At 51.4% G+C, this 23,317-nt stretch overlaps 2 protein-coding genes across 2 annotated transcripts; both read right to left on the reverse strand.

Annotated features, from left to right (window-relative positions):
- Positions 1 to 752: 752 nt before the first annotated feature.
- Positions 753 to 1,763, reverse strand: LOC105874341 (uncharacterized). Its single transcript, XM_012770103.3, has 4 exons — positions 1,689 to 1,763; positions 1,325 to 1,392; positions 1,029 to 1,088; positions 753 to 906 (listed from the first exon to the last, which is right to left on the reverse strand). Exons 2-4 carry the CDS (start codon positions 1,369 to 1,371, stop codon positions 759 to 761), a joined length of 255 nt encoding a protein of 84 aa, XP_012625557.2. The 5' UTR covers positions 1,372 to 1,392; positions 1,689 to 1,763; the 3' UTR covers positions 753 to 758.
- A 19,272-nt stretch (positions 1,764 to 21,035) lies between these two features.
- Positions 21,036 to 22,711, reverse strand: CCL19 (C-C motif chemokine ligand 19). Its single transcript, XM_012770099.3, has 4 exons — positions 22,454 to 22,711; positions 21,669 to 21,801; positions 21,395 to 21,488; positions 21,036 to 21,308 (listed from the first exon to the last, which is right to left on the reverse strand). The coding sequence occupies exons 1-4, from the start codon at positions 22,602 to 22,604 to the stop codon at positions 21,288 to 21,290; spliced, it is 399 nt and encodes a 132-aa protein (XP_012625553.1). The 5' UTR covers positions 22,605 to 22,711; the 3' UTR covers positions 21,036 to 21,287.
- Positions 22,712 to 23,317: the final 606 nt, after the last annotated feature.

Here is a 23,317-nt window from a genome sequence, read left to right on the forward strand (position 1 = left end):
CTTAATCCTCTGGTGCCCTTTCTGGAGATAGGGCCAGTTGGTAACTGAAAGCAGGTCCATAAAGCAGTCCCTGACCCTCACTACTTTAGGAGTTAGTGGGTCCCAGGCTGACTGGGTGGCAAAGACAGAAGGGCGTGGCAAGGAGAAGTGGCCCTTGGACTCTCCTAGGGAGTTAGTAAGAACTGCTGGGTGGGCTGATGCCAAGTATCTCTAAACTTGGAATCATACTGGGGGAGCCAGAAGTTGGAATATTAACTGGAGGAAAGGTCTCCAACCCAAGTCACTCCCCTGTGGCAGGCAGCTTCTAGGAATCTTTCCCTCCTCTCACTTGCAGCCTACATCCTACACTTCTGGCTTAAAATGTTTTAGATGCACTCCCAGGAAGAGACGATTCTTCAGATACCTGGCAAAGTCCTGGGTAGGAGGAAGGTGGTAAGAGAGAGCTGGGTTATGGGAACACATCAACGTGGGGCTAAGGTTGAGAGGAAGATCAGGCCAGGATTTAGTTCTCTCCATATAGGCAACTCACAGTTATGGGTGTTTTTTTGCGGGGGGTGGAGGGATGGGGAAGCAAGAGTAACAGGAGGCCTGATACTGATGGGAGGGCCCTTAGGAATAATGGGAGCCTTGAAATGGAAGGGCACCCTAACAGGGAGGGAAGCCCCGTCAGTAAGGAAACAGCCGGCGTGGAGAGGGGCTCTCAGCTCGAATGGCTGCAGCGGCGTCAGAGTCAAGAGGTCAGTACGGTGGGCTTCGGCTTAAATCTTTAATGCACCGACTGGCTGGGCAGCGGCGGTGGGGGTGCGGCTACGACCCGAGCGCTGGGGAGCAGGGCCCAGGCCGCTCGACAGACAGCTCATCAGGCCCCGCAGAGACTCCAGCTTCTGCTCCCCAGGGTGCGCCGAGCTGTGGGGCGAGCCGACACTGGCATGAGGCGGGCGGGGGCTACCGGATTCCCCCCGATCCGTCCTCAGAGATTAAGCCTCGTCCATGCCCAGGGCAGGTCCGCGGTATCGCAGCCCCCTCACCTCCGCTCCCTACGCCACATGCGTAGCCAGGGGAAAAAGTAGAAACAGCCCCAGTAGATCCTGCAGAGAGAAGGCAGAGCCGGGCGGGGCGGGGCGGCGCTGACCCCACAGGCCCCGCCCCTCGAACGCCTCGCCCTCGAGGACGGCTCCGCCCCGCCCCTTAAAGGCGGCCCTTCACAGCCCACGCCCCCTCGGACGCCCCGCCCGCCCGCGCACCTCGCCCCCAGAGAACACGCACCCTCCCCCAACCCGGGAGCCGCCTGGTTCCTCCTCCGCAGAACCCCGCCTCCACTCACTCCTCCTCCGCCTCCAGCGCCACCTCGTATCTCCTCAATCCCGACATGTCCTGGGCTCCGAACGTCTCCTGGGGAGCAGCATGATTGAATCAAGGGTTCCCCAAACCCAGGTCCCCTTCTCCGTCATTCTCAGGACGAGTCTGGCTAGCTCTCAGGTAATCTGAGGCTGGAGCTCTCGGGAAGCCTCAGTTGCCACTCTGGGACAGGGTGGGCTTGAAGATTTAGGAGGCATTACAAGTTAAGGTTAGGAGGTTGGTCATCTCGGGAACCTGGGGCATTTAAGGGGTCAGGGCGAGAGGTTTGGTAGTCATGGGGCTGGGAGATTTGGGGCTCTGGGTGAGGATTTTCAGGGGCTGGGGGTCACCTGGAGGGGGGCTGAGGGGTCGGCACAGCCTAAACTCCCGCCCTCCCTGGCTCCACCCCGGAAACAGACCGTTACCATTACGTCACTGGGACGACGTCGCGCTCTAGGGGTGGGGCTTGCCTATCACCCGGAAGAGGTGGGGCCAGCATGTCTACCAGCGGGACGGAGTCAAAATGTCACTCTGGGAGGTGGAGCCAGGAGCTGTCACTAAAGGGGCGGAGTCAGGGTTTATTACGGTATCCGACACAGGACTGTTTTTTATGGAGTTGGAGTCAGATTTTGGAGTTACACCCTGGGAGCAGGGGCCTCAGCACCAGGCAGCAAGAAAAGAACTTTGAGACGGCCCAGTACTGTTTCCTAGTCAGCACTCCTCATTTCCCCTCCCTGGCTCTGCCCCACAAATTGCCTTTCTTGCCTGCCCCACTCCCCATGTACGACCCTGGGCTGGGAGTAATAGGCCCCCAGAGAGAACTCAGTCTAGGCCAGGCCAGGCTAAGGAAATGCTTGGCTGAGTGACCTTGGCCAAGATACTTAATGGCCTGGGGGGGGGGGTCATAGCCCTGCCTCTCAGCTGAGACCTATCTTCCTGTGATTTTCTTTTTTTTTATCCTACAATCATTCAATCGACAGATATTCACTGAGTGTCTGTTAGGTGCCAGGCAATGTGCTGGGTGTGGGGATATAGTGGTAAAGAAGACAAGCAATCTCTGGCCTCAGAGCTTGTCACCAGGAATGGGTTGGGGGTCAAAAGAGAATAATGAGATCTTTACAGTAAACATAGCAGGCTGGCTGGGGGAAGTAGAGAGTGCTGCAGAAGAGTTAGAAAGGGCAATTAACAACGTGTAATGTTGGAAATAGCTGCCCCAGACCTCTGACATCACAGCCAAGGCCCAATACTGAGCCATAATTAGTCTGAAGAGGGGAGAAGAGAGTGTTGTGGCTGGGCTGACTGCATGGGAGAAAGTGACAGAAATGAGTGAGGTGAAAGTTACCTTAGATTGAAATGTGAAGAATGGATACCCCTATCCTTGACCCCATCCCACCCTATTTCTCCCTGTCATATCTGTCTTCCTCTGCCTGAGCCACGGAGAGCAGACAGATCCACTGGTGCCAAGTGGCTTTATTGGAAGCATTGCAGTCCGGTGTGAGCAGCTGTGCCCTCACTGCACTCACCCTCTTGCTCACACTCACAGTCACATTGACACTCCAGGCCCTGCCTTGGCCGGGCCAGGTCTGGTGTAGAGGAGCTGGAGGCCTGGGCCTCCATTCTGGTCCTCAGTTCCCCAGGCCAGGGTGATTCACATGCCTTCACTCAGACACAGGGCTCTTTTTGGCACTGTCGTGGGCTAACTGTTGTGACACTTGCTCTCAGGATCATGGGTTGGACTCTTAGGGGCTCAGAGGGAGGAGGCTGGGCAGGGGAGGGCCAGGTCTTCTTCAGGCTCTGGATTATGTGGTCTACCCAGTGCTGATTTGGAGGTGCACAAAACTGGTGGCCCCTCAGTGTAGGTAATCTAGACTTGGAGAGAATGGATCCCTGGCACTCAGCTTCCTGGAAGGCCCTGGTATGAGAGGCAGAAGGTGAGGACCACATCTGGGAACCTGCTGTAGGGACTTCCTTGTGGGAGGGACTGGGCAAGGAGAAGGAAAGTGAGATGGTGAGTGGAGGGCTGGATGATGGAGGAAGTGACTGGAAGGGGAAGAGCCTGGATACTCTCCACCTCTGACTCACAGGACAAAGTCCCTCTGCAGCAGAAGACACTAAAAATGTTCTCAGGAATTGGATGTTAGTTTGCTAAGAAGCAGAGTTCTCAGAGTCCTCAGAGTCATTGGCATCACTCAGAGCTGGACGGTGGGTATTAGATTTAGAGCATAAGGGACCCAAAGGTCCTTGGCTGTGGCCTTCCCACCTTACAGTCACACCTGTGTCCAGCGCCATAGCTTTAGTGTTGCTCTCTCTTCCACCCACAGGCACTATCTTCTTCCTCTGGGAAACCCAGGCTAGATGAGACTGAGCCTATAGAGAGAAGAGCAGCCAGACGCTCCAGGACTCATCCAGGCACTGACATGTAGAGGAACACCTGGGGCACAGGCACATCTATGTCACACAGGAGCACACACAGGACACAGGCATACCCACACCACTCAGGCACACACAGATGGCATAGGAAATCACACAATGCACAGGTATACCCATGTCATATAGGGACATACAGTCACCACAAGGGCACACCCATTTGGCACATGTACAGTCTCAGGTTCATACTCAGACCTGGGTGCTGACATGAACTCACAGTATCCTTCACAGACTCCCCAGGACTGTGCACCAGTCCCTGCTATGCCCCTCACCTTACTGTTTAGCCCCTGCTCCATTTTACCTCCTCTTGGCAAGGAGATCAATGTGCTGAGAAGATGAGTGGTGGCCATCCTGGAGGCCACAGAGGATGGACAGAGATGGAGACATGGACAGAGTCCCTGAGAGCAGGAGTCCTGTGTGAGACTGTGTGTGAGGAGAGCAAGCAGGAGGGTGATCGTGAGGGTGAGGAAGTCCTTGGAAGCCTGTGAGGGTCTTGTGAGAGTGTGTGGGAGCTTGTGGGAGGCTGTGGCTGTCCCCTGTTTAAAGCTTTCATTTTCAACATTCAGAAATGTTCTCTTTTCTGGTGTATAATAAAGAATTTGACTGGCCTTTGTTCCTGGTTCCTGAGACAGAGACTAAATCATTGGAATTTCCCAAGTAATAGGTGTGTTGAGCCCCTTGGATCACACCTGAGGTGTTTGTGTTTGTGTTTTTGGGATTTTTTTTTGAGACAGAGTCTCACTCTCTTGCCTGGGCTAGAATGCCATGGCTTCAGCCTAGCTCACAGCAACGTCAAACTCCTGGGCTCAAGCGATCTTTCTGCCTCAGCCTCCCAAGTAGCTGGGACTACTTGGGAGTCCCATGGTGGCATGCGCCACCATGCCCCGCTAATTTTTTCTATATATGTTTAGTTGGCCAATTAATTTCTTTCTATTTTTTTAGTAGAGACAGCATCTTGCTCTTGCTCAGGCTGGTTTAGAACTCCTGACCTTGAGCAATCCTCCTGCCTCGGCCTCCCAGAGTGCTAGTATTACAGGCATGTGCCGCCACGCCCGACCTTGTTTTTGTTTTTGAGACAGGGTGTCTGTCATGCCTGCTAGAGTGCAGTGGCATCATCATGGCTCACTACAACCTCAAACTCCTGGGCTCAAGTGATCCTCTTGCCTCAGTCTCCCAAACAGCTGGAACTACAGGTTTCTGCCACCATGCCCAGCTAATTTTTCTATTTTTTGTAGAGACGGTGTCTCATTCTGACTCAGGCTCACACCTGAGTTTATGCTAAGAAATGAGGTGACTCAGGATGGGGGCTGGTCACCAGAAAGACCAGCCATGTGATTAAAGGGTTGGGACTTAGAGCCAGCCTCACCTCTGGGGAGGCTAAGGGAACTAGAGATTAAGTTCAGGTATGTGGTCAACAATCATGCCAATATAATGAAATCTCAGTAAAAACTCTGGACACCAAAGCTCATAAAACTTTCTGGCTGGTGCACACATTGATGTACCAGAAGGGTGGTATACCTTGTGTCTCCACAGGGAGACCAGACCTCACCTTATGTGTCTCTTCATTTGGCTTTTCTCGATTTATACCCTTTATAAAAGATCGTAAGCATACCACAACTTTCCTGAGTTCTATGAGTCATTCTAACAAATTATCAAAACTGAGGGTGGTAGTGAGAACCTCCTAGACTTATAGCCAGTTGCTCAGAAATGTAGGTGGCTTGGGGACCCTACTTGTAGCTGTCATCTAAGGTGAGGGCAGTCTTGTTGGGGACCTTCCCCCTAAACCTCCTCTGGAGGCTGATGCCAGCTCTGGGCGGTTAAGATCAGAAATGAATCACAATCCATGAGTAGGTAGCAGAGTACCTTCCCACTGGAGCCACTCCCCGTGTTCCCCTCTTTGTGGAAGAACTTCTTTTCCCTTTCATAACTCTCCCTGCATTGATTTCTTACTCCTTGGATTCAGTAATCAGCAGTCTGGACAAGGGGAGGAGGGCGCTGTTACTGTTAGGGGAAGGTTTGCAAGGTTTGCAGCGCTGTCCCCTTGGAGGCATTTGACCCATCAGTCACAAGGCTGGGGTGTCAGGGTTTGGTTCAGGATTAGAGGTCAGGTAAGGAGTGTCTCTCTCTTCCCCAAGTTTCTTCTCACTCTCACCTCTTCTCTGTAGTCCTAAGACACATGGGGGTAGGAAAAATGGCACATAGCCAGTCCTCCAGATTCCTTGAGGGAAGTCATAGGAGCAGAGTGAGGCTGGCTAGAGAAGATCCCCTCCAGATTCTCCAGACCTCCCTGAGCCCATCATTGTGCCTGCACATCTACCATATGGTACCCATTCTTCCCATGGATAAGAAAAGCTAAAAGGAACATTCTTTGGAAGCTAAAAGGAACATTCTTTGGAAGCTGGTCCAGCTACCCTATCTCACATCTCTGGACTCTAGGACTTCACCCTTTGGACCCAGCCAGCACTGTCCCTCTCCCTCATTGATCCATTTTCCCATGCCCCAGAGCTGAGTCAGAGGAATATCTAGAGGGGAACCTGGCCTAGAACACCCCCTTCTACCATGCCCTCTCTGTCCTGGGAATTGAGAGGGATTTCTGAGGAGAGGGAGAGCTTACAGCCTGCAGAGAGACAAGAGGGAGACTGTGAAGCAGGCTCACGTGTGCTGGTTACCAGCTTGTCTGGGTCCAGTGAGACAGAATGCTCTCATACACAGGCAGCAAGTCACGTGAAGTGGATTTACTACATGCAGGCAGCCAGAGACAATAGAGGTCTCGGTTCATTGTGAGCCAGGCCCCCAAGGCTCAGGAAAGCTGCTCAGAGCAGATGAAGTCTCATCTGCCCGTGCCCCTCTTACATTTCAGCTAAGGGACCCTGGAAAGCATCCCATCCTGGGTTTTATCCCCCCAGAGCAATATGAATTACTGGGCTAAAACACTGAAGGACATTCTGTTTCTGGGCTGGGACTGGAACAGAGCCTGGGCTGTTCTGGCCAGCTCTCCTTTATCTCAGCATGTTGCATTTCCAGCACATTCTTCAGTTATTCTTGAGAACTACAAGTGAGAAAGAGGGGAGAACTGGGTCAGTGCAAGGCCGCTCAGAGAACTATCTTGCTAGATCCAAGAGACAGACCAGAGGAGGAGACCTCTCAGGAGAGGCTATTGTGGCATGCTATTCTGTTTCCTACTGTTGGCCCTAGAGTCTATGATGTGACAGATTTAATTGTGGGCTGCATTTTTCTACCTTATCTATCCATCCATCCCATTTCATCCATTTATTTCTCTGACCCTACTTGAATGCCAAAACACTGAAGGCAATAAGCCTAATCTCACTTGCCAAATTCAATTTCGAAGCTGGACCTGGAGCAGGAATTGGCAAACTTTTCCTATAAAGGTCCAGATGCTTAATATTTAAGGTTTTGTGGGCCACAGGGTCTCAACAGTAACTACTCAGCTTTGCAGTTGTAGTGCAAAAGCAGCCATAGATAATATGTAAATAAATAGGCATGGCTATATTCCAATAAAACTATTCACAAAAATTGCTGCAGGCTGGATCTGGCCCATGGGCCATAGTTTGCCAATCCCTGGTCTGGATCAATGGGGAAGACATGTATGTTCCATTACTGGGAACATGAGTAGGGAGTGGGACACAAAAGCCTTGCAGTTGCCATTATTAATGTAGTAGAAACATTGAGGATTTTTATACTCTTGTGTTTGAATCTGGCTCCGTGACCTTGGACTGATAAGGAAACAGGTGATACTTTCCTTATCTGTAAAGTGGGATTAATATGTATCTTGTGAAATTATACACATCCCTGGTACACAATGGGCACGCTGTGAAGGTAAGGTCCGTCCACTTTCTCATTCATCACCCAGTATTAGGAGGCCTCTTTCTAGGGTCCCTCCAGTTGCAGTGAGGACGGAGCTCAATCTAACTCAGCTTGCTGAGTTTAGGAATCCAAGAATGAGTCTAAGAATGAGCTTCCATACAAGTTTAAGGATTCCATACAAGTCTTTAGGAGTCTAAGAATGAGCTTCCATACAAGTTATATAGATTAACCTCTTGCAAACTCCAAATTTCTCTTTTTAATAGCTTTAATCTAACTCTTATTGGCAGTGTTCCAAACCTAAAACCACTCCAGTGCTGAGCAAAACAAAGGGCTCTCCTGTCAAGGGGCCCCATTTGACCCAGAAGCAGTTGAGCCACCCCCTTTTATTAAGTCTGTCACCCATTATATCATCCTGCTCCCCAGTGGCTCCTCAACCTATTTCTTCCCCCAAAATACTCCTCTGTAGGAGATGAGATTTATCCTTGTGTGTTTGTGTGTCTGTGCCTGTGTGTCTATATTGTGATTATATGCTGAAATGTTTACAGTATGTCCTCGACATATGCAAGTGATTGACCATGTGCCTGTATTTATGTGTGTGGGTATGGACATGTGTAGGTGGGTGAAGGTGTTGACTGGCTTTCTTTCTTTCTCTCTCTTTCTCTCTTTCTTTCTCTCTTTCTTTCTCTCTCTCTCTCTCTCTCTCTCTCTCTCTCTCTCTCTCTCTCTCTCTCTCTCTCTCTCTCTCTCTCTCTCTCTCTGTCTGCTGGGCTAGAATGCCATGGTGTCAGCCTAGCTCACAGCAACCTCAAACTTCTGGGCCCAAGCGATCCTCCTGCCTCAGCCTCCCGAGTAGCTGGGACTACAGGCATGCGCCACCATGCATGGCTAATTTTTTCTATTTTTAGTAGGGATAGGGTTTCACTCTTGCTCAGGCTGGTCTCAGACTCCTGAGCTCAAGTGATCCTCTTGCCTTGGCCTCCTAGAGTGCTAGGATTACAGGCGTGAGCCACCACGCCCAGCCTATGGGTTAGTTTTCTGGCTGCTTTTTCAATCCATCCCTTCTTGGCCCTCAACCTCACATGGGCGGCAGGGGGCATCCAGTGCCTAGGGAAAAGGGGACATGGGACTTCTGTCCTGGGCTCTCAACCTCATGGGGCCTGCAGAGGGCATCTGTTGTATAGGCCAAATGGGGTGTGTGGCTCCTGGCCCTGCAGAAGTGGGGTGCTGGCCTGAGTGGGCTGGGATGTCTTGTTCCGGAAAGGGGCTGGAAATGAACAAGAAACCAAATGACTCAGCTTCTGAAAGTCCCTGCTGGGAAGGGGTCTGCTTCAATTCCCATGTCTGGAGGGTCATGTCATTCTTCATGTCTGGAGGGTCTTGGCTCAGCCAGAGGGGCAGAACTTGGCCCTGCGGTGCCAGAGTGTGGGTGAAACATTGCACAGAACTTCCGGAGGTGACAGGCCATCAGGATGAGGGGGAGTCTTGAGCAATAGTATACCCCCCTTTCCTGCTTCTTACCCTCTGGGGCTTGAAACAACACCACTGCCGGGGGTTCCTGAATACCTCTCTTCTTTATTCTCTGCAGTTTGGGCCACTCTGAGCCCCAGGGTGCCTGGGCCTGGGCTGAGCTTGCTTGGGAAGTGCTCAGGAAACAAGGGTCCCTGAACACAAAGCAGAAGGTGACCTATATGGCTGGAGATGCGAACCCGGGGAGGTGGATGGTCAGAGGGAGGCAGACAAGGCTGCACGAAGGAGGAGCTTTGCAGAACCTTGAGGGTGGACCGGAGGACATTCCAGAGAGAATGAACAGCTAGCATAAAGGCTCAGAGGGGTTTGATTAATCCCAGTGTTGGTGGGTGGGGAAAGGGCTAGTGGTGAGAATGGCTATGGTGTGTGGGAGGAGGAGTGGGAGAGTTATTTCTGATCAGATCTAATTAGGACGATCCCTGAGCATGGAGCCTGGGGGTGGCCAGCCTGACTGCTGCAACTGCCCTGAGGACGGAGGCTGAAATCATGGCTGGGCTGCAGCAGGGGGTTGAGGATGCAACACAGATACCAGAGACATTCAAGAGGTAGAAAGCCCATGACTCTATAGCTTACTGGAGTGCGTGAAGAAGCAGATGGAAGAACCAGGGATAGAACCCAGAGTAGAGCCAGCTCTACTTCTGGGCTCCGGGCTGCAGAGCCAACTGCCTATTTGGGATTTGCTCTTGGCGCTCACACACATACCTTATTCTGAAACCAAAGTCTTGATTCCCAACACCTCCTCCACAGTGTGTCTCCTCCCCAGCCATCCATCTCCAGGAATGTCACCAGCATCACCACCAGTCACTAAAGCCTGGTGTCATCCCTGGGTATTCCCTTTCCTTTATGCCTCAGATGTAATCTGTCAGCTCAGCTTGTTGTTCTGTTTCTCAAGTATGTCTAGAATCTGTCCTCTTCTGTAGTCCGACTGCCACCACCTGCATTAGGCCAACATTGTATCTTTCCTAGACTACTGACTTCCCCACTCTTCTCTCAATAATCCATTTTCCAGACTGTCAAGAGGGTCTTTTTAAACTATTAATAAGATCATGTTACTCCTTGGCTTAAATCTTTCACAGCATTTAGAACAAATCCTTCCTGTGGCCTGCGAAGACTTGGGTCACGTGACTGCAGCCTCCCTCACCTTATACCCTCTTGGCCTTGCCCACTGTGTGCCTTAACTGGTCGGCTGCCTCTCCTTCAGGTGTCAGTTTAAATATTGTCTCCTCAAAGAGGCCTTCCCTAGGCATCCTATTTAAAACATATTAGTGCCATCTCCTTCTGTTTTTATCTTCCTTAACCATTTTTATTGTGTCTTTCATACACACACTCGGTTTGAAATTGTTTTATTTCTATGTTGTGACAGACTTTTGTTGTTATTTTTGACCAATCAGCGTTTGGACCCCCTACCTACATAAAAGCCCAACAGGCTGGATCCTAACTCTCTCAGCCTCTCTTGTGTCTAGGTAGGATGCACCTTCTCAAGACTGCGAGTTGGAGCTGGTGATGCAAAGGAGCAGGGACCATGGGGACTCCATTTTGGTGGTGGTGGTAGCATTGGTTGCAGTGCCATTGTCTGCCACTCGGCCCTTTGACTCAGCAGATCCAGTGGTGTTTGAGGTGTCAATGGCTGACTGCCATACTGTATGAAGCCCACGGGCAGATTGGTCACATTCCCAGCATGCGTGCTCCTGGGTCACAGTCACCTTTCCCTTAGTCCACACCTATAGTCTCATGGAGAGTTCTCTGCGGCCATTGACTCGTAAGTCAATTTTTGAGCCAGGTTAAGAGGATTCTGCACAATTTTCTGGAACTAGCTTGGGGTGGATCACTATAGCATTAAAGCTCCATTCAGGGTGATCCTGAAGGACAGTGGAGAAGAAAATTTTTTCCAGCGAATAGAACATCTTGGCACCTGTTTTTCTGGGAAGGGGAGTGGTTCCTTGACTTGGAAGCTGAGACCACTATCTGGCTTGGGCTTCTTGTGCCACAGAGTGAATGTAGAGTCCATATTGGCAGGAGTAGTCGATCCTGAGGATGACTACTGTCATGGGGAAATAGGCTGCAGCCAACTGATGGGGTCATGGAGTGGTAGAAAGGCACCTACATAATTCCTGGGGCACCTCTGATGATGCTATGATCAGTGGTCAAAGTTAATGGAAGGCCACTGTAATCTTTACCAGGCATGACAACCAGGGGCTAGTACCTCTTGGGTGTGAAGGTTGAGGTACCTTAGTGGGCACAGAATATCAACCAGCTGAAGTGCCAGTTGGAGGTAGAGACCCTGCAATGAGTCATAGAGGAGAGAGGTACAGAATTCTAAGATCCCCACCCCCTTGGTGTGCATGCTCTGTGCAGCCTCCTCACCTTGAGGGGTCCCTTGACTTGTGAATGTGATGGGATATAACTTAGGTTTTGCTCTTTGGTAAAGAAGGGCTTTTGCAGATGGAATTAAGGTGCCTAATCAGTTGACTATGAATTAACCAAAAGGGAGATTACCCTTGGTGGGCCAGGCCTGATCAGGCAAACCTTTTACAAATGTGTCTAGAGGTAAGTGATAAGAAGCAGTAGCAGATGCTCTTGTGTTGAAGAAACAAAGTGCCATGTTGTGAACAGGACCATGTGCCAGGGAACGGCAGGTAGTCCTAGGAGCCGAGGGCCTCGGTTCTATAGCTACAACTAGCAGCAACCAGGGAGTTTAGAAGTGGACTCCAAACCTCAGATGAGATTGCAGCCCTGGCTGACACCTTGAGTTCAGCCTGGTAAGACTCTGAGCAGAGGACCCAGTCGCACTTCTGGCCCACAGAAACTGAGATAATGAATTTGAATTGTTTTAGGTCGCTAAATTCATGGTGATTTGTTCGGCAGCGATAGAAAACCATTACAAGATGAAAGTAACTAATGCCATCCAAGCCTCAGGACCCAGTTGCAGAACTACTGGCTAAAGCTTTTCTCTATGTTTCCTTCCTCGATGTGAAATGTGTCTATTTTTCTGAGCTTTAATTGACTTCTCTTTTCTTTGATTCCCACTTCATTCCATCCTTGAATATAGATTTTTGTGGTGGTATTGCTACTACTCACCAAGATTCTGGTTTAATTCTCCTCCTGGGAGTTGTCCCCTTGAAGTTAGGCATGACCCACTTTGGCCAGTAAAGTGTGAGTAGAAGTGGCATGTGTCACTTGCAAGGGATTCCCTTGCCATATTCCCTGACTGTAGTGATCACGGAAGCACACGTTTAGATGAAGGAACATGCCAACAGATCAAAGCAGCTTGGATGTTGAGCCACCACATGGAATACAACTGTGCTGGAGACTCCCCTGCACCCACAGCAGGCTTTCAGGGCTGGGGAACCTGCAGCATTCTGATTTGAAGATTGTTCTTTTTCAAGCATCAAAGGAGGCAAGAAAAGCTTCATCTTTCTCTGCTGCATCCCTTTTAATAAGGGTATTTGTTCTGTAAAATTTGGATTCAGACAAAAGGACGTAGAAGGCCACAAGTGGCCTTAAGGCTGCAGGTTCTCCACCTAGATTTGGACTGAATTGTGTTTCCCAAAATTCATATGCTGAAGCCTTTACCCCCACTGTGAATGTATCTGGAGATAGGGTCCTTAGGAGGTAATTAAGGTTAAATGAGTTCAGAGTGGGGCCCTTATCCAATAGTAGTGTGGTCTTACAAGACGAAGAAACTCTCTCTCTCTCTCTCTCTCTCTCTCTCTCTCTCTCTCACACACACACACACACACACACAGAGCAAGAAGTTAGCTGACTGTCTGCAAGCCAGGAGAGAGCCCCACCAGCTGATGATGTTGGCTCCTGGATCTTTTTTTTTTTGAGACAGAGTCTCACTTTGTTGCCCAGGCTAGAGTGAATGCTGCGGTGTCAGCCTAGCTCACAGCAACCTCAAACTCCTGGGCTCAAGCAATCCTTCTGCTTCAGGCAATCCTTCTGCTTCAGCCTCCCGAGTAGCTGGGACTACCAGCATGAGCCACCATGCCTGGCTAATTTTTTCTATATATATTAGTTGGCCAATTAATTTCTTTCTATTTATAGTAGAGATGGGGCCTTGCTCTTGCTCAGGCTGGTTTAGAACTCCTGACCTCGAGCAATCCGCCCTGCCTCGGCCTCCCACAGTGCTAGGATTACAGGCATGAGCCACCACGCCCAGCTGGCTCCTTGATCTTGGACTTCTAGTCTCCAGAACTGTGAGAAAATAAATTTCTGTTGTTTAAGCCATCCAGTCTATGGTGTTTTGTTATCACAGCCTGAGCTAAGACAGATGTGCTAATTGCTAAGGCTCTCAGTTTTCTCTCTTTGGGAGGGGGTGAATTTTTTTGGTTGTTTAAGCAAAAGTGATATGTTAGGTGATACCCTTAATTTTTTTTTTTTTTTTGGAGACAGTTTCACTTTGTTACCCTGGCTAGAGTGCAGTGGTGTCGTCACAGCTCACTGCAACCTCAAACTCCTGGGCTCAAGTCATCCTCTTGCCTCAGCTTCCTGAGTAGCTGGGACTACTGCCACCATGCCAGGCTAATTTTTCTATTTTTTTTTTTGTTGTTGTTGTTGAAGAGACAGGGTCTCACTCTTGCTCAGGCTGCTCTTGAACTCCCGACCTCAAGCAATCCTCCAGCTTCAGCCTCCCTAGCCTCCTTGAGAGTATTAGGATTATAGGTGTGAACCACCACACCCAGCCTACCCTCCATTTTTTAAGAAGTCTAGGGTTGGGGAAGAAGGATGAATGTTGATGTTGAGTGGACTCTTGAGATATTTATCATTTTTTTCACTGCCCACAAACTTAACCCCTTTCTATGTTTGAGGAATTTCCTAATATATTAGTCCTGGTTACAGGGTAACCTTGATTTTCATCAAAGAATCCCTGAAGGTCACATACTAATTTTCCCAGCCCCCTTTGCAGCTGGGACTTGGATACAGGACCTAGGCTTTGCTAATCATAAGCACCTTCCACTGCGAGTAGGAAGCTAGTAGTGATGTCAAGGAGTAGGTTTATTAGAGAATCCATTTTGGAGGTGGCAGAAGTGATGGTGGAAGTGGTGTCCACTTTATAGGGGCATCTGTAACTATGATTCCAGTGGTGGCATCTGGCAGGCTGACCATTTAACATTCATGGGGCTTGGGGCAACGGTACAAATGAAGGCCCACTATCTAAATATTTAAAATTTACAACCAGGCACAGTGGCTCACCCCTGTAATACTAGCACTCTGGGAGGCTGAGGTGGAGGGTTGCTTGAGCTCAGGAGTTGGAGACCAGCCTGAGCAACAGAGCGAGACCCTGACTCTACTAAAAAGAGAAAATTAGCCAGGCGTCCTGGGGTGTGCCTGTAATCCCAGCTACCCAGGAGGCTGAGGAAGGAGGATCACTTGAGCTTAGGGGTTGAAGGTTGTTGCAGTGAGCTATGATGACACCATGGCACTCTATCATGGAAACAGAGTGAGACTGTATCTCAAAAAAAAAAAAAAAAAGTAAAATTTACAAATCAAGCTAACAAGTTGTCAAATAAATATATCTACCTACCTTGAAAAATACACTTTCAAAACAACATGAAGGCCAGGTTCAAATTTAGAATTCTTGGACTCCTTGGAGTTTCGTGATGGAATGAGGTGGTAAGGAGAGAGCCAACCTGCTACCCAGCCTACTACCTGTCCTTCACCTCTTCCTACACTTAGTTCTATCCTGTGCCATGAAAGGTCTCATGTGCCTGGGTATAAACACTCCAGCCCCATATATACAGGATCCTTCTGCATTTCCTGCAAATAGCTACTTCTTGGCCACCCTCTGGACCTAGTAGTATGTGTATCAGTAACACAGTCCATCCTAGTAGGGACAGATCTGAGGAAGAGGCCCATGTGGACACTGGAAGCTGCTTGGGCAGGGAAACTCCCTGGTTTTTAATTCCAGAAATGTGGTCTAGAGAAGCATGAGCTCTGGGTGGCCATGCTCCCATGGCCCTGTGGACTCTTTTTCCTGTGTCCAGAGAAATGACTGGAGGTGGGCCAGAGCAGGGCTGTCTAAAACATGTAATGTCCCCAGTTGTCTGGACATAGGGATAGTACTGGCATTTGGTGTCCCCACCATGCTGTCTTGGAGGGCTGCATGGACTGGCTGTGTGTGTTGGGAGAGGTCCTGGCTGCCTAGGCGCACCTATTCTTGCCACTTTCTGCATCTTTCCAGGGGCTTTTTTTTTTTTTTTTTTTTTTTTTTTGAGACAGAGTCTCGCTTTCTTGCCTAGGCTAGAGTGAGTGCCGGGGTGTCAGCCTAGCTCACAGCAACCTCAAACTCCTGGGCTCAAGCGATCCTGCTGCCTCAGCCTCCCGCGTAGCTGGGACTACAAGCACGAGCCACCATGCCCGGCTGATTTTTATATTATATATATTAGTTGGCCAATTAATTTCTTTCTATTTTTATGGTAGAGACGGGGTCTCGCTCAGGCTGGTTTTGAACTCCTGACCTTGAGCAATCCACCTGCCTCGGCCTCCCAGAGTGCTAGGATTACAGGCGTGAGCCACCGCACCCGGCCTTCCAGGGGCTTTTTAATAAACTCCTTTTCTGTTTAAATCAGCCAGCAAGTTTCAGTGGCTTGCAAGTAAGAATCTTGATTAATACATTTGTTTATTTGCCATTTTCTTTTTTTTTTTTGGAATGGGGGAAGCTTCATGAAGCCCAAGACTGTTAGGTCAGGAGCCGAAAGGGAGACATACGAAGCCTTGTGTGGAGCAAAATGCTGTTTATTTTGAGCATCTGGGTGCAGATGGGTGGAGGCAAAAAAGCATCCACACCGAGGGAGGGGAAAGCCTTGGGTGTTATAGAGATTTTTCTGGAGGGAGTGAGCAACACCTGCAGAATAGGGGAAGAGGGTAGCTTCGTCCTTATCAGGGGGGGCAGGATGCCAATGTCGCTGCAGGTGTCTGCGGTCGGAGTTAGATTTACAACCTTGGGGACTCTCCAGACTTCTGCAGCTTTTGTTTTACAAGCTTTATGATCACTAAGTATTACATCCTATACATACTTTTTGGGTTCCCACCTGGAACAAACCTAACAAAGACCATTTTTATTTTGTTCACTATTGTATCACCAACACCTAGAATAGTGCCTGGAGTGAATGAATGCTCTGGGTTGCAGATAGTGACGAGACATAACTTTAGACACTGGTGCTTTACAAGAGCTGGGACCCCAGGTGATGGCAGCCCTGGGACTACCCGGGGTCCCCGCACTAACATACAGAGCAGTCTCCGACGCTCGGTGCTGCAGTACCAGGAGGTGCCATTTGCACAGACAGCAGAGAGGATGGCGCCCCCTGGGGCGGTGCAGTGCTGTTGGTGAAAGTGGCCCTCACAAGCCTGCGCTGCAGGAGTCTGACCCCATGTCTCTGCCACCCTCAGATGCTTTGCCCTTCACAGGGCGTCAGTCACCTGCCAAGGCCCCGCCCTTTCCAGAAGCCCCGCCCCCAGGCCCCCAGTCCTGCCTCTACCCCACTCTCAGGATGCCCGCGCTGCCCTCCATTCCTCCCTTCCTTTCAACATCGCCAAGTCCTGGCCTTTGATACTCCCCTGCGAAGGAGGGTAGGGTGAGTATTCTTATAGCCCGATCCCCTTCTCCACCACTCCACTGTTGGGACAACAGGCCTGAGCAGACTTCCTCTTCGAGGCTCTGGGGAAACCGACTCCCCTCCCCTTCAGCTAGGCGGGGTGGGGGTGTGTGGGGGGGTGGGGGTGTGTGGGGGGGTGGGGGTGTGTGGGGGGGTTGGAGGCCCAGTAGGCTGGAAGCCGTCCAGAGGCGTCTCTATGTCTGGGTTCTAGCGCTGGGGTTTCACCTGAGGCCTCCAGCTTCCTCTCTTGTTTTTTTTACCCAACTCTTCCTAGTGAGCCAAGCCTTTCTACCCCAACTAGACATCCTAGCCCCCAGCCCCCAGTCCAAGTGCCCACCGTCAGGCAGACTGGGGCTGCAGTCCCAGCTTTGTCACTCACCATTTGAGGGGACTTGGGATGTCACTTTACTTTTCTGTGCTTCAATTTCCTTATATATAAAATGGTACTGATGATACCTCACAGGGTTGTTTGAGGATGCAATGATAAAATGCAAATAAGGGACTCAGCTTGAGTCTGGTACGTGGCCAGCGTGGAAAAGTAGTGGCTTTCTCTATTCCCTGTGGGCCACTTCTTCCCACCTGGCCCTGATGTATGGTTCTCTGTTTTTACTTAGTCAACAGGTCAACTCAGAGAGGTGGTACGTAGTAGTTCAGAGTACATATTCTGGAAACAGACTGCCCAGGTAGGACCCCCTCGCTCTGCCATTTTACTATCTGTCTGGCCTGGGCAAGTTACTTAACCTCTGTCCCTCTGTTTTCTCATCTGCAACATAAGAATGGTAACAGTACTTAAAGCAACGCCCAGCACCTAGGAAGCACTCACGGCGAATTAGCTAGTACTACAGACCCATGTCCTTCCAGGTGGACAAAGTTTCAGGGGCCATCTCGGGAGTTCTCTGACCAGAGAAGTGCATGTTTATTCTTACAGCGGGACTCTTGGAGGAAATTCCCCAATTAGGAGTCCTGCTCCTTTGTGAGATTTCATTTCCAAAGTTTTCTGGTTGTTTCTAAGTTTCTCGAAACCTAGAAGAAGGGGGTGACATGGGTGAGGCCTTGCCGAGAAGTTGAACATGAGATGATCATAACATGATCAAAACCGTATGGCTCTAGCTCTAACCAAACACTCAACCACGCAACAGAGAAACAGCCTCTGTCGTGGGAACTGGCTGTGCTCCAGGTGGCGGTAGGGGGGCATAGTGGGAAAGGGCCATGTCCAATTCCATTTTTATTGATCCAATATGTATCTGGGCTTATTCTGTGCCAGACCCTGTGCAGAACAGTGTTGGCGACACTGGATATGGACAAGGCCCAATCCTTTCCCCTGGGAGCTCTCTCAACAGGCAGGACAGGGAGCTTTTTGTCCAAAAAAGGCCAGGAGCTCCCTGAGCAGGGATGTCAGTCCAGATACCTTTAGGGAGATATTGGCTGCTGAGACCACAGGCTTTCAGGAGAGGAGGTATCACTCAGCTGCAGGCCTTCAACCTGGAGCAGACATCAGGTGCCAGAGAGAGGAAGGTGCATAGCTAGAGGCAGGCAACAAGGCCTCCATATCCTTGTGGGATAGCTAGGAGTCCATGCCACCCCTCAGAGAGTTGGCAACCTCATCATTGTCAGAGGTAAGCAGGTAGGCTCTTGGCCCACCAGAACTCGGGGTAAATGAAGATAACAGTTGGCAGTGTATCATAGTGACAGGAAGCACATGTTGATTAGATGGAGTTACAGTGCTGAGAATGCTTGAGTGGGACAGGACAAGCCTCAGATTGCTGGGCTTATGTACCTGGCAGGAAGATAAAGGGATCAGACCCAGTGCCCAGGAGGGGTTGCTATGGCTGGGGGAGGGGGGCTGGGAGAAATAGCGAGGGAGAAAGCTAGGATGGAAAATGCTGGCAGAGGAGGGTGGGAGGGTTACAGGCTTGCTGCCTGTGGAGCTCTGAAAATTCTTCATTTCCCAGGCTCCTAGGGTCAAGCAGAGGACAGTTCAATCCAAGGCATTTCACTATTATTATCACTATATTCACTATAAATTATCACAGATTATTTCCTCTCTTCCTGAGCTCCAGCTTCCCCTCTGTTCTCAGAGTGTGGCCCTAGGGACCCCAGGAGGTGGGAGAGTTTCTGGGTGTGCATGGCATTGTGGGGAGCCCATGCACACATTGGGGGGAGCCCATGCACACGTTGGAGCCCATGCACACGTTGGGGGAACCTTGGGTGAAATCCCAAGGTTCAGGAGCCAAGTCTTTGTTTGGGAGGAGTCTCAAAAATAAAACCCCTCCCTCCTAGCTGGCAGATGGGGAAACTGAGGCTTCAGGGTACAGAGTGGGGAAGAAACTTACCCAGAGTTGCACCACGAGTGGGGCAAAGATGGTACCATGAGACTCTGACTTAGGCATCGAGTTCAGGACTTGCTGTTGTACCTCCTAGTGGCGTGGAGGTAGTGTCCAAGGGCCTCTGTCCTGGTCATATCTTCTTGAAGGCTCCCACCCTCACCTCCCCCTACTCTGTCTGTTCCCCTGAGGGTCCACAGGGGGTTTGTGTCTGCTTCTCTGACAGGCTGACTTCCTCTTGATTTCACTGGGAAATGAGAAGGATCTGAGGCAATGTGCTCGCCTCATATGTGTGTCTGTCCTCTGCCTGCTGGGAGGCAGGGCACAGGGTCCACAGCTGGAAGATCTGGAACTCCAAGCATGGCTGGCTTGATGGATGTATTAATGGATGGATGGGTGGCAAGTGGGTGGGTGGGCGAGTGGGTGTGGTGGAGGTCTAATGGATGCAGAAACAGCTGGATGAATGGATGCACGAATGCATGAGTGGATGGGTAACTTCCTCCAGGCAGCACAGCCAGACTTCCCAGCCAGAGCAGCTGTTCTTGAAAACTATCCCCATCTCCCCACCCCATGACTCTGACACCTCAGATACCTGAGGTTTGAACACCTGCTTCTGGGAACAGAGGAGAGGAAGAGGATGCCACTCTCTCAGCCCAGTGAGGAGGGGCTGGCACAACACCCTCACCATTGTCTCTTTCTAAGGCCTGCCCAGGCCTGGTTTTGATTGCCGGCCAAGGTACATCTAGTATAATGATAGACTCTCTTCCCAGGCAGAGATGCTCAATCTAGCCTCCTGGCTGCCATCTGACCCGAGCGGCATGGGCTTGTCACTCCCGGCCAGACAGGCCCTTAGAGGCCATAGTCTGGAGGCTGGCCAGCTTCCCCAGGGCTTTCCCAAGCCTGAGGCGCTCACTCCTCACTGAGCAGCCCTGTGGGATGCTGCAGGAGTCACAGGGCTTTCGTCCCCCAGAGCTGAGGCTCCTTCCCCATCTTAGCTGGGGAGACTTTCCCCGTCTCTGGGTTGCCTCTGAGCCCTGGAGCCCCTGTGGGCGGCAAGGGTGGCGGTGGGTCCTCCCTGCTGAGTCTCCCCAGCTTCCCTGGCTGCTCCTCCTTTGACCCCATGGGCCTCGCTCCCATCTCCGACCTCTGTCTCCCAAGTCTGCCGTGTCCCTGAGAGGCAGGGCCCCAGGATTGCCCAGAGGGGGCTGACCATGCTCAGACTGACGAGCGAGTGAGGAGGGCTGGCCCGGAGGTGAGGTTCTGTATGGACAGAAGGGGCAGATGGGCCTCACCGTTGGCTGCAGAGCCTGACCTCACATATTTATTCATTCTCTAGACTAATATTTGTTGAGTGACTACTTTGTGCCAGGCAGCATGCTGGACACCAGGAAAAGAGTAGAAACTAAAATAGACATGATCTCTGTCCAGGAAGATGGACAGAACAGCAAGTCAGTGTGATGAGGAAGGGAGAGAGGCTATCGCACCCGGCTGGGGTCAGGGAAAGCTTCTTGGAGGAAGAGGCATCCAGACCCAGAGGGGAAGCCAGGGGGCAGAGGAGACAGAAGAGCATGCCAGGCAGAGGCAATGGTGCTGGTGGATACGTACTTCTCCCCGGGGCAGTAGAGCTGGGCCCTCTGTCCCTCCCCCTGCCATGACAGCTGGCTCCCGACAACTCCTTTCCCTCCAGTGACACATGATCACTGACACACCTGTATACTTGAACACCTGCCTTAGAGAGCAAAGACCGGAAGGCATGAGAGACTGGCTCACTCAGAGAAGTGACACAGGTTTAGTGTTGCTGAGTGTGGAGTGTGACAGGGCTGTGAGGAGGCATGTGAGGGGCCCTGACTGTGGGGGCTGATCCTGAGAGCATCAAGGTGTTAGGTGGTGGTTGGCAAGGAGATTGCTCAGGCCACTGGGTGGAAAATAGATCCCCCCATCCCATCTCCGTCCTTCCTAGTCCTGTCCTCTTGGATAGACAGCAAACAGACGCAGGTAGATCTGTGGGTGCCAGGTGGCTTTATTAGAAACATTGCAGTCCGGATGTGGAAAAGCGGTGCTCTCACCACACTCACCCTCTTGCTCACACTCACACTCACATTGACACTCCAGGCCCTGCCCTGGCTGGGCCAGGTCTGGTGCAGAGGAGCTGGAGGCCTGGGCCTCCATTCTGGTCCTCAGTTCCCCAGGCCAGGGCGGTTCACATGCCTCCACTCAGACACAGGGCTCCCTTTGGCGCTGTCACGGGCTAACTGCTGTGGCGCTTGCTCTGGGGGAGGAAGGAGAGGCAGGGTCATGGGCTGGACTCTTAGGGGCTTAGAGGGAGGAGGCAGGGCCGGGGAGGGCCAGACTTGCCTTGGCCAAGGTCTTCGTCAGTCTCCGGATGATGCGGTCCACCCAGGGCTGGTCTGGGGGTGCACAGAGCTGGTAGCCTCTCATCGTGGTGAACCTGGAGTGAGAGGACAGAAGACAGAAAGAATGAAGCCCTGGAAACCAGCGTGGCTGGGGATTTGTTTCAGGAGTTTCCTTGAAGGAGTTGGGCTTGGCTAGGAGAAGCAGAAGGAGGAGGTGGGAGTATCATCCGGGGATGATGGGGGCCATGAGGCTGGACACTGTCCCCTGAACTCACACAACAGCAGGCACCCTGCAGCCATCTTTGATGAGGAGGTATCGAAAGGCTCTCACAATGTTCCCGGGGATGGGGCGCTGGGTCACAGACAGGCAGCAGTCTTCAGCATCGTTGGCACCACCGAGAGCTGGGGCTGTGACAAGACACAGGGACCTTGAAGAGGGGAGGCCATGGCCCTAACCTGTGTGTGTGTGTGTGTGTGTGTGTGTGACAGTTAGACCCATATGGCCTTACTGGTTGCTAAATATATTGTAACAGTTCTAAACTGTTTGGTAAACAACCTCCACCCTGAGCCCCGCAAATGCCTTCCTGCTGCCCTGTCACCCCTGCTTCTCTCCCAGGACCTCTCAACTTCCCCACAATCTAGCAAATAAAGAGTTAATACTGGTCCCAGCCCTGGAAGAGAGCGGGGATGGGGAGAGGCTGGTGTTAAGGGGCTTAGAAATTGCTAAAAATTTGGACCACCAGCCTTTCTCCCTACCTTAAGCAAACATATATTGTTCTCCCCTGCCTAGGAAACTGAGGCAGCAGGAAACAGAGCCTGCAGAGAGAGGGGCAGCAATAGGCCCTGGGTTGCACCAAGAGACAGTCCACATGGGGACTGGGGTACAAGTGCACCCGCACTCACAGACACACACAGGGAGTCTCCAGGCTCACCGAGACACGCCGACCTCCATATTCACGCACGAACTCACTGTGTCCCTCATGTCCAGTGCCAAGCAGTCTGAGATCTGGACATCACCATCCCTGCCCACCCTCCACCCTAACCCTCCCCTCAGCCTTACCTGGGGAAGTCCAAAGAGCCAGCAGGCTGAGGGCTAGTAGTGGGATCATACGGGGTGCCATGGAGGCGACAGAGGCAGACTGGCAGTGAGTGTGAGCGAGCGGCTCTGGGCGTGCACAGCAGTCGGTGTGAGGCAGCGGCTGGCTGGGCATGCAGGGGAGCAATGGGAAGTGCACGGGTATCCTTGCAGGGTGTGAGGAGTGTGAGCCTAGGAGTGTGAGCTGGTGAGCTTGTGTGAGCCAGTGGCTGCTTCCTATTTATGGCTAGGAGCTTTTTTTTCGCTGTCCAGAAATCCCCTCCATGTCTCACTCTGTGGATCCCCTCTGCCCCCCTCTTTCTAGCAAGACCTGACCCTGCCCTCTCTCTTTCCTTCTCAGCGGCTTTTCCCCTTTTCTGTTTTCTTGGCTTCAGCTCTGAGAACCTAAGTAGTCTGCAATCTGCACTGTTACTCCAGAGAGAGGGCTTGCACTGTCATCTCATTGGTGGCATTTGCGTCATCAACCATGGGGCCAGGATTCAGAAGTGATAGTCACGGTTGGGGCCAGGGTGAGTCCTTCATCCTCACTAGTGCTTCTAGTGCAGGCTGGTGGGGAAGAAGGCTCCCTGGGACCCTCAGGACAGCCATGAGAGCCTGGGGTGGCCTCCCAGACCATCACAGTGCCTGCCAGTCCACCATCTGGGAACCATTCCCTCCCTTAGGACAAGCAGAGCTGAACAGCAACATTCCTTAGGAGGAGGCCCAGGACTCCCATTCCACATCTCAGGTCTCTGAGATTCAACCTCCTGGCTTAGCAAGCACTGACTCCCCTCCCCCAATCCACCATTTTCCTACGTCCAACACCCAGGTTAGAGGAAGAGCTGGAGG

Source organism: Microcebus murinus, chromosome 12, assembly GCF_040939455.1.
Source record: "Microcebus murinus isolate Inina chromosome 12, M.murinus_Inina_mat1.0, whole genome shotgun sequence".
NCBI classification, from domain to species: domain Eukaryota; kingdom Metazoa; phylum Chordata; class Mammalia; order Primates; family Cheirogaleidae; genus Microcebus; species Microcebus murinus.